Source organism: Haliotis asinina, chromosome 14, assembly GCF_037392515.1.
Source record: "Haliotis asinina isolate JCU_RB_2024 chromosome 14, JCU_Hal_asi_v2, whole genome shotgun sequence".
NCBI lineage: Eukaryota > Metazoa > Mollusca > Gastropoda > Lepetellida > Haliotidae > Haliotis > Haliotis asinina.
Genome location: NC_090293.1, coordinates 52,250,151 through 52,262,414, shown reverse-complemented (window position 1 = coordinate 52,262,414; position 12,264 = coordinate 52,250,151). Strand labels below are relative to the sequence as shown.

Below are 12,264 nucleotides of genomic sequence, written 5' to 3'. Positions count from 1 at the left end.
ACAGTCATGTGTCATAGTATCCTCTCTGCGTCAATTGATGCTTAGGCTGTTGATCACTAGATTGTCTGGTCCAGACTAGATTATTTACAAACCGCCGCCATATAGCTGGAATACTGCTGTGTGCGGCGTAAAACAACAAACCGACCAAATCTCTTACGGACTGATTCCCGGTTAACGTTTTAACGTTTTAGTCTCAACATTTGACTCTGACCCAGAACAGTATGTAGATATTTTCACACTGAATGTTCGGTTGCAACGTATTAACGAGCTGGTAAAAGTGTGCATCGCTTTCCGACAAATAATAGCGAACTACGGAAGGCGCCTTGCACTACTTTGTGGACCATATTGCAAACAAAACTGAGACCCACATAATCTTTTGTTTTAAAGGTTTCACAAGGTTCCGATGTTAAAGGGCTCTATAACGAGACCTTTTCATTGGCGACATACAGAAGATTCTAAAGTTGACAAATATGAGTTCCAGTCAATCTTTACTAAGAAGTCACAGACCTGTAGTGTATGTACACCGACAACATTATTATCAGGCAGTAGGTAGTATGTTTTTCTTCTGTGTAAAAGTACATGATACAGAGACACTGACAAGTTTTCTAGATGTTCCTTGCTAGAATAGGTTCATTGAGACATAAATGTATAGATACGTATTATGCTGTACTGAATCATATTTCTTAATGTACTTATTTCTCAAAGTGGGGTAGGCTGGACATACACAAAGATCACACATTTTACATAGTCTTTCATATCTTCTTTATGTATTCTTACATATCAACCTGTTCCTGGTAACAAAACATGGCATGAACAACGAAATTTTGTAAGCGTGATTCAACATATCCAAATATTCAAAGGTGATACTAAACCGACGATCAAAAGAAAGTTGTCACATGCTTTGGCGCTTTATAAAATACAAACGAACACCCAAGTAATGTTGGCGTAAACAAACATTTATAATTATGTCAGTAATGTGTTGCACAATATCGAGGCGATGGACTTATAAAACCATTAGTGACAGTTGCTGTAAAACACTTGGGGTAGATAATGTCGATTTTGCACACAACCTGGAATAGCAACTGTGGCCAATAACGGTGAACCTTGTGACTGGGGACTTGAGAGACGGCATCATACCTCGTGTGTCCTCCTCTGGCAAGAATGCACGCTTCACAACGCCTTCTCATGGATGACGTCAACCGTCGGATGACGTAAGCCGGTATGCGTTGCCACGTACCGTTTAAAGCATTCTCCAAGTCCTGAAGATAAGTTGGCTGGTTGGGACGCCTCCTCAACTCTCTACCAAGAAGATCCTATAGGTGTTCTCTGGGAGACATGTCGGGGGAACTTGAAGGCCATGGCAAGGCGGCTACATTGACGTTGTTGAGAAAGTGTGATCCTTGCTGTGTGGGAACGTGCATTGTCTTGTTGCAGAAGGGTCCCTGTTGGTTGTTGCTGCAGGAATGGCACTGCTACCGGTCTCAGGGCTTCATCAATAGACCGCTGTGCATTCAGGTTGCCATAGAAAACAACCAATTGCTTCTTGTGGTCATCACAAATCCCATCCCACGCCGTGAGACCACCGCCTCTTTGAGGATGGACGTTTTCCGCACAATTTGGAACCAGTCTTCAATTTCTACGGCGGTACACCCGGACTCTTCCGTCTGCATGGAACATATTAGATCTGCTCTCATCAGTGAAGAGAACACGTTGCCATTCTCGCCGCTGCCAACGTCGTTCACATCGGGTCCACTGTAGTCTGACGAGGCGATGTTGGGCGGTCAGCGCCATCTCGCGGGAGGGTCGGTAGGCCCTGATACCCACATGACGAAGAAGTCTCCTCACTGTGTGTCGACTTACCCGGTGACCCAATGCCATTGCTGCAGATTCCGTCACAGTCAGGACCCGATTGCGCAGATGTAATAGGCGTACATACCTATCTTCTCCGAGTGTTGTGACGCGTGGTCTGCCACTCCAAAGTCTGTCACGGGTTCTGCCAGTCTGGTTTTACCCGCTGGAAGAACTTAGTGATGGTCTGACGTGAGCATGGTTCCTGCAATACATGTCTTTGTCGTCACCGCCATGGCCATGCTAATGGCTCTCTCCCTCTTTGCTGCACTTAAACGTGGCGTTGCTTTGACGTTGTTTTGGTTGATGTGATAGTGTGTGACCATTTGGTCTGAAATATATAGTGGTATCTGCATGGAGATTCCATGGAAAAAAGAAAAACGTATTTGGGTCTCAGCACGTGCTTTGACGGGTGCATGTGCTGGGGCGTTTGCAAATGGGTTGATTGTGTTCGCAAGCAGTGTTTACATAAGTCACTAACATCCGTTTTGGGACTATTCGCAATTTCAAGGTGACAACTTTCTTTTGATCGTCAGTTTAGGTTTCAAAATTACTTGAACATTACGAAAAATACTGCATGTCCGTGTTTTCACGTGTACCACAAATTCTTGTTTTTTTTAAGTGCGCAATAACTGGCTATGTTTTGCATGGTATTTACGACTGTTGTCAGGAGCAGGATAAATGACCGTACTTATATTAACTTTCCTAAATAAGGGGCACTGACCACGTTAATAGGGTGCTATATTAATACACTGGGATATGATCACGTTATTGTGAATCTGACAGTGAATCACTAACAGGTGGGTCATGACAAAAGATCAATCGTACAATCGCCACAAAGCATTAAATCTCATTTATAAACAGACTGTAAGCAACCCTCGTCACAAACATGACCGCCTACAACAATCAACGTTGCCCTGGAAACGCACTGGACGCCACCCCATGTCTGTAATTAGCAACGAATCCTGTCTTGAATTATGAATCACACTATCAAGCTAACGATTGACTGTCTGATACTTTACTGTTTCTAAAAGCTTATCGTTCTGACATTAAAATTGTTAATATTCAGTTTGTTCAAGTTTATATGGGTTGTCTGTCAGCAATCAGCTTGGCAGTAAGTAGGTGTGTAATTGCAATTTCGGAATTTTATTTGTTACATGTCCTGCTACACTCTCACATAAAACCATTATCAGTCGGCTCGTTTGAGAAATCCTACTGATTTTAATGATTGTTATGTATTTGTATGTGTCTGTGTTTGTTTTGGGGGAATAATTGACTTACCCTTGAATGTGTTTTTATGACGGATGCGACACATATGATGGAAACCACCTGGTGTCATTCATTGATTCAAATACATTTACTTATTCATTCATTCTTACAGTGTAGTTAGAATCGCACACTGCAAACAACGATTTCTTTGGGATATGGAAATAGTTTTGTTGTGCTTGTGTAACTGACCAGTACACGTGCACCTTATTGTCCAAGTTGTGTGCAGTTTAATTATGCGTTCCCAGGTAGGTAGAGACTGTGTGTATATTAATAATCATACAGTAAGATGATACTTTTATGTCGACACTGACTGAACAATAATGACCCCGGCATGTCATTAGGGACATGTTATATGAAACATTTCACCTGCGTGTCTTTATCAAACGATCGATGAGACAGACCCATGATAGCATGTGTTTGTCATTGACGTGAGCCAAGGCTGTTACTATGGCAATTGCCACATAACCTAGGGCAAGGCCTCTAAATAAATAACTTGTATTATGCATAAACTGAATGTGAACGACGCATAGTGAATAGCGACCGCGTTTCCTATTCGTTTTTCTAGTTGATCTTATGATACATACAGATATATATATATATATATATACACACACACACACATACACACACACACGCGCGCGCGCGCACGCACACACACATACACACTCGCACGCATACATACACATACACACACACATGTATATATGTATATATACACATATCATCTGTAACGTGATATATGTAACATGATGAAGCACCAATGTCACAAGAAGAAACATAATTCTCATAAGAAGAAACATAATTGTCACAAGAAGACACATCAATGTCACAAGTAAAAACATAATTGTCACAAGAAGAAACATAATTCTCATAAGAAGAAACATAATTGTCACAAGAAGACACATCAATGTCACAAGTAAAAACATAATTGTCACAAGAAGAAACATCGATGTCACAAGAAGAAACATCGATGTCACAAGAAGAAACATCAATGAAACATCGATGTCACAAGAAGAAACATCGATGTCACAAGAAGAAACATCGATGTCACAAGAAGAAACATCGATGTCATATGATGAAATAAATGTCACAAGAAGAAACATCGATGTCATATGATGAAATAAATGTCACCAGATGAAGCAATAATGTCCCAATAAAGGTAGCATTGCAGACATCCTGAGTGCGTCTTAGGTTATGTACATGGCATGCAAGACCAAAGCATGTCATTTAGTAAAATAGACCTACATTGGTTTTATCCCAATGCAATTATAATGTCACGATTTTTAGTTTAACGGTGATTTTAGCAATATTCCTGCAGTATCACTGACGGGGACACCAGAAATGAATGGGTTTGTACCCATGTGGGTAATTGAACTCGGGGACTTCGGCGTGGCAAGCGAATGCTTTAAACACCGGGCTACCCCACAGCCCGCGGTTGAGTCGAACCATGGTTAGTTCAAAGTATTTTCAACTATGAAACAATGGTGTTTTCTCAATCGAACGGTTAAGGTATTATTCAGGTCTATGTTATATAAATCACACTGCCATTTGAAAGAAAGGCCTTAGCGTGCGCGTAATACAAGACCTTATTCGGTGTCCAGTAAATACATACATAGGGCGTAACCGGTTATTGATTAGGATATGTACACAATAATACTTATGGAAACGAAATGTATGAAATATTATGAATAACTAGTTTCAGAGACATTCATACACGTTTAAATATATATTATATATTATAATATATTACTTGATCGCGATTCTCCGGAAACAGGTTACATACCAACCACACTCCAGAAATAGGAGAAATATGTCATCATTTTACATCTGTAACCGTCTAAAGCTAATCCTAAGTATCTTTATAACTGTATCATAATATGTTTGATGATATCTCGGTATGTCATATCTAAATACTGGAACGAATGCCACACAAACATGTGATATACTAATACATGGTTTTAGATCACGATTAATTTGACCGTGTAGCACCATGTTTCTTCATTACAATGACACAGGTAAATATAATTACACTGACATTTACCTGTAGCATCCAATAACACCTCATATCTATCAATAACAGATTGACTGAACTAACACTATGTGTTGTAATGCAAGTACGTGGGACCGTTCGTTAGTGAGGAGGGAATCGGTTTCATAGCGTTTCATGGCCACAAGGTACAACGTTTTGTTTGTTCATCCTTTGGTGTTCCTGGACTGTCCATGTTACAGGTAGAGGTTATCATACAGATATCTTTCTTAAATAATTATTGTGGTAATCTCCTGAATAACAACTACGTGGTTAAAACAGATTAAAACCTGGATGCAAAGAAAATTACTGAGTGTTTTATCACAAATATTTATACACTAAACGTGTTTTTATTCGTGGTTATATATTTTAGCGAGGAGAGTTATTATGTTTGATGCCAAGAGACACGATGATGCAAACGTTTTACGGTAATAACTAGTATCCTGAGCATAAAGTCACGATGTCATTTGATTACGATGCTATGACAACTGATGACGTCATTACGTCCACACACACACACACACACACACACACACACACACACAAGCAGAGGTATAGTCAAGTGCAGCCATGACTAATTAATACTTGTAGAGAAGTGGTTCATTTCATGAACATTGCTCAAGTTGGCGAGTCAATAATGAAGCGTACATTGTGAAAACTTTTAGCTTGATAACGGCTTTCATATGTACCCTGAAACTTAGCTCTATGTGATAAATAGGTAGTTGTTATCCATAAAGTTATACGCACCCTTAAAACCGCCATCACATGAATGAATACAGATGCACAAGTGCAAGGCTTTTACGATAAATTTGGATGACGAGAAGAGATTAATAATGAATAACTTGCAGTCTGTCTAATAATGTAAGTTCATTATCTGAACTTTATTGTTGCAAATTGATACTTACAGGCAACTGCTGTATGTATATGCTGAAGTAAATAACTGTACATAAACAATTTCGCCTATATACGATTTTGCAACGTGAAATGTTTTGTTAAGCATCACCCAGTCAAATATGAGAATTGAAGATTGTCAATTCCTGGTTGTCAGAGAGGGACGAGGTCGTCCTCAGTTGGTCTGAAACCCACCTCTCTGAGTCGCTGACCTTAACAATTTTCCGGGCGGGCTACATGGATTGGCGCCAACTGAATGGTTTGTGGTTTTGTTTTCCTTTAATCTGCCCTTTATTCACCCTGTAAATCCTGCCTTTTCAAAATTGTAAACAACGATAACTAGTCTCGTTTGTGAGATAAATTACTGTGTTGTCATGGAAACAGCTGGTATCACAAGAAAGAAAAGACTCAGTCTGATTAAAGACGTTAACCTCTGGAAGATAACTCTAAGGTCTGATCCAAGACATTGCCTTTTGACCATTCCGAAATCCTCGGCGGAGTGGGTCGACAAACCGAAAGGCCCATTCCAATATCTCTCATACAAAGCAGTCACCCCTCACCCTCTCCATTCCTGTACCCATCAGATCACCAGCCGATCAGCCTCTAATAGAAACTAAGAGTAAAATTCGAAATCTGACCATGTATTTTCATAAAACGTTTAGAATAAAAGTAGCACTCACCTTCTTTAAGTGCAGCTAACAGCGCCTCGAAGTATGCCTTGAACTCGGCATTCTGGGCCTTGGCATTTGTCTTGTATGTGTCGATGATACTGGTGTACGTCGATGCTTGGGAGCCGAGGACGTTTACACCACACTGTGCTGCTTGGTCAACTTCAGCTGAGGCTTGAGACGTGAAGAACGTTAATGATGTTTGTACATCCTTTTGGAGGCCAGAAAGTATTTCCGCGTTGGACTGTCCGGTGAAGTCATATGCTGAACAGTTAGGGCCGCTTGCGCTGAGGGGAACGGGGCTGACAGTGGCAAGCACAGATGATGACGCAGGAGTCAAGTCTATGGTTGTCACATTGCCATCAGGGAGGGTCAAGTTGGCTAGTTTGTCTCCAATTGCTGTGATCGTGGACGCAGCACAGTACACTTTATTATAGACTTCATAATTAGCTAAAAAGTTTATGCCTCTTTGTTGGAAGCATCCGTAAAAACCACTGAAGTCTATGACAACTGATGAGGACGGCATCACAGAAGAAGACACAGAAGATGGGGTGATGGCTACAGAGGTTGACGTGTCTGCAAGTGTGGAGCTCGGTGTTGTCATTGTTGTTGATGGCATTATTTCTGTTGATGTAGTTAATGTAGCAGATGCTTCCGACGAGCTTGGTGCTATGGTAGACGATGATGACACTGGAGTTGACGAGGAACCAGCAGCTTGTGATGACGAAGATACCTGAGGTGTGGACGATGAACTATCTACAGGTGTTGACGACGATGGTGGAGGTGTTAATGAGGAACTAGCAGCTGGTGACGATGATGACATCATCATGCTAGAGTATGACGACATCACGTTTGACAATGACACACTTGACATCATTGAGGGATCACTTGACATGGAGTTCTGGTATGGCATACTTGACATCATTGAGGGGTCACTTGACATGGAGTTTTGGTATGACATGCTAGACATCATTGAGGGGTCACTTGACATGGAGTTCTGATATGGCATGCTTGACATCATTGAGGGGTCACTTGACATGGAGTTCTGATATGGCATGCTTGACATCACTGAAGGGTCACTTGACATGGAGTTCTGATATGGCATGCTTGACATCATTGAGGGGTCACTTGACATGGAGTTCTGATATGGCATGCTAGACATCATTGAGGGGTCACTTGACATGGAGTTCTGATATGGCATGCTTGACATCATTGAGGGGTCACTTGACATGGAGTTTTGGTATGACATGCTAGACATCATTGAGGGGTCACTTGACATGGAGTTCTGATATGGCATGCTTGACATCATTGAGGGGTCACTTGACATGGAGTTCTGATATGGCATGCTTGACATCATTGAGGGGTCACTTGACATGGAGTTCTGATATGGCATGCTTGACATCACTGAAGGGTCACTTGACATGGAGTTCTGATATGGCATGCTTGACATCATTGAGGGGTCACTTGACATGGAGTTCTGATATGGCATGCTTGACATCATTGAGGGATCACTTGACATGGAGCTCTGATATGGCATGCTAGACATCATTGAGGGATCACTTGACATGGAGTTCTGGTATGGCATGCTAGACATCATTGAGGGATCACTTGACATGGAGTTCTGATATGACATGCTTGACATCATTGAAGGGTCACTTGACATGGAGTTCTGATATGGCATGCTTGACATCATTGAGGGATCACTTGACATGGAGTTCTGATATGGCATGCTTGACATCATTGAGGGGTCACTTGACATGGAGTTCTGATATGGCATGCTAGACATCATTGAGGGGTCACTTGACATGGAGTTCTGATAAGGCATGCTAGACATCATTGAGGGATCACTTGACATGGAGTTCTGATATGGCATGCTTGACATCATTGAGGGATCACTTGACATGGAGTTCTGATAAGGCATGCTTGACATCATTGAAGGGTCACTTGACATGGAATTGTGATATGGCATGCTTGACATCATTGAGGGGTCACTTGACATGGAGTTCTGATATGGCATGCTTGACATCATTGAGGGATCACTTGACATGGAGTTCTGATATGGCATGCTTGACATCATTGAGGGGTCACTTGACATGGAGTTCTGATAAGGCATGCTAGACATCATTGAGGGGTCACTTGACATGGAGTTTTGGTATGGCATGCTTGACATCATTGAGGGGTCACTTGACATGGAGTTCTGATAAGGCATGCTTGACATCATTGAAGGGTCACTTGACATGGAGTTCTGATAAGGCATGCTTGACATCATTGAAGGGTCACTTGACATGGAATTGTGATATGGCATGCTTGACATCATTGAGGGGTCACTTGACATGGAGTTCTGATATGGCATGCTTGACATCATTGAGGGATCACTTGACATGGAGTTCTGATATGGCATGCTTGACATCATTGAGGGGTCACTTGACATGGAGTTCTGATATGACATGCTTGACATCATTGAGGGGTCACTTGACATGGAGTTCTGATATGACATGCTTGACATCATTGAGGGATCACTTGACATGGAGTTCTGATATGGCATGTTAGACATCATTGAGGGATCACTTGACATGGAGTTCTGATATGGCATGCTTGACATCATTGAGGGGTCACTTGACATGGAGTTTTGGTATGACATGCTAGACATCATTGAGGGGTCACTTGACATGGAGTTCTGATATGGCATGCTAGACATCATTGAGGGGTCACTTGACATGGAGTTCTGATAAGGCATGCTAGACATCATTGAGGGATCACTTGACATGGAGTTCTGATATGGCATGCTTGACATCATTGAGGGGTCACTGGACATGGAGTTTTGGTATGACATACTTGACATCATTGAGGGATCACTTGACATGGAGTTCTGATATGACATGCTTGACATCATTGAGGGGTCACTTGACATGGAGTTTTGATATGGCATGCTTGACATCATTGAGGGGTCACTTGACATGGAGTTCTGATATGGCATGTTAGACATCATTGAGGGATCACTTGACATGGAGTTTTGATATGACATGCTTGACATCATTGAAGGGTCACTTGACATGGAGTTCTGATATGGCATGCTAGACATCATTGAGGGATCACTTGACATGGAGTTCTGATATGGCATGCTAGACATCATTGAGGGGTCACTTGACATGGAGTTCTGATATGACATGCTTGACATCATTGAGGGATCACTTGACATGGAGTTCTGATATGACATGCTTGACATCATTGAGGGGTCACTTGACATGGAGTTCTGATATGGCATGTTAGACATCATTGAGGGATCACTTGACATGGAGTTTTGATATGGCATGCTTGACATCATTGAGGGATCACTTGACATGGAGTTCTGATATGACATGCTTGACATCATTGAAGGGTCACTTGACATGGAGTTCTGATATGACATGCTTGACATCATTGAGGGGTCACTTGACATGGAGTTCTGATATGACATACTTGACATCATTGAGGGGTCACTTGACATGGAGTTCTGATATGACATGCTTGACATCATTGAGGGATCACTTGACATGGAGTTTTGATATGACATGCTTGACATCATTGAGGGATCACTTGACATGGAGTTTTGATATGACATGCTTGACATCATTGAGGGATCACTTGACATGGAGTTCTGATATGGCATGCTAGACATCATTGAGGGATCACTTGACATGGAGTTCTGATATGACATGCTAGACATCATTGAGGGATCACTTGACATGGAGTTTTGATATGACATGCTTGACATCATTGAGGGGTCACTTGACATGAAATTCTGGTATGGCATGCTAGACATCATTGAGGGGTCACTTGACATGGAGTTCTGATAAGGCATGCTAGACATCATTGAGGGATCACTTGACATGGAGTTCTGATATGACATGCTTGACATCATTGAGGGATCACTTGACATGGAGTTCTGATATGGCATGCTTGACATCATTGAGGGGTCACTGGACATGGAGTTCTGATATGACATACTTGACATCAGTGTCTGATGACTTGACATAGAACTTTGATATGACATGCAAGACATCATTGTGGGATCACTTGACATAGAGTTTTGATATGACATGCAAGACATCATTGTGGGGTCATTTGACATGGAGCTCTGATATGACAGACAAGATGCCATTGTAGGGTTATGTGACATGGAACTCTGATATGACATAGTAGACATCATCGTTGGATCACTTGACATTGAGCTTTGATATGACATACATGACATCATTGTGGGGTCATTTGACATTGAGCCTTGGTATGACATACAAGACATCATTGTGGGGTCATTTGACATTGAGCTTTGGTATGACATACAAGACATCATTGTGGGGTCATTTGACATTGAGCTTTGATACGACATACATGACATCATTGTGGGGTCATTTGACATTGAGCCTTGGTATGACATACAAGACATCATTGTGGGGTCATTTGACATTGAGCTTTGGTATGACATACAAGACATCATTGTGGGGTCAACAGGGGGTGCTGAATATCCAGGAGACATTGTGGGCATTGAGTTCTGAGGCAAACCTGACATCGTTTCCGTTGATCCCCACATGCTTGCGGTGCTTGAACCTTCCATGCCATAACTTGACGTTTCACTTGGATATATTCCTGAAACGCTACTCGTGTCAACGCTACTATATGTCGATTCTGTTGAATACGTCATTGACATACCGACACTGGCTGATGCCACAGTAGACATGTCACTCATAGTCATTGATATACCAGAAACTGATGATGACTGTTTAGTACGCACAGCGTGGTTAACGAGCACGATAAACAGAACGGCAAATGCAATATGCATTTTTTCAAGATAGCTTCCACAGCAAAGAAAACCCATTTTTCTTCCACTCTTAATCCGATTTACTGGACTGCGTCACTTGTTCAAAGTCTCTCGCCTCCTTGCGAAAATGTATTTACAAAGTGTTATGAAAATGGGAAAAACTCACGGTGGTAGAAGGTCACATTGTCGTGCACTCTCTCTTGGATGAAACACAAATTATCCAAAATACTGTTCCTTGTTTTGGAAGTCTTGATACACAAAGTGCTACGTATGTACAATACAAACCAAACAATTACAAAGTAAATCTGTTCACCGGAATCGAAGCACGTCCTTCCTCTGACAAGAGCCCAAGCGTTGTGGCATAAACCCGAATCCCTAGTCCCGTAGGTGTGGATAAAAACAGTCCCTTAGTTACCTGGTCTAGGATGCGTGAAAGAAGAAGAGAAAGGCAGTTTAATTAGTACCTACCGGGTAAACGGGGACTTGATTAACGACGGGGTTTGTTCTCACGATCTGACTGTACTCCCATTGGCTTCCTCAAGTCACGTGTTCCGGGCAGAGTGATCACCACGTCAAAATCAATTGTTGGCAGTCTTATGTACAGAATGCACAGTAACGCCGTTCCACTTCATAAGGTATGGGCTTTTCATGGAAATTTAATCCGATATTACTCAGCGGCCATTATGTGAGACCCGTGACGTTTGAAACTAGTTATAGTGTTTTTTGTACTGTTCTGGCTTGCGGAGTGTCACCCAGCAGAGGCA

At 41.8% G+C, this 12,264-nt stretch overlaps 1 protein-coding gene across 1 annotated transcript in view; it reads right to left on the bottom strand.

Moving 5' to 3' along the window:
• Positions 1-11,901, bottom strand: part of LOC137260880 (pneumococcal serine-rich repeat protein-like) — a 51,855-nt gene extending 39,954 nt beyond the window's left edge. The window contains exon 1 of the mRNA XM_067798427.1: positions 6,715-11,901. Coding sequence (XP_067654528.1) covers positions 6,715-11,557 — 4,843 coding nt within the window. The 5' untranslated portion in view covers positions 11,558-11,901. The remainder of the gene's footprint in view (positions 1-6,714) is intronic.
• Positions 11,902-12,264: the final 363 nt, after the last annotated feature.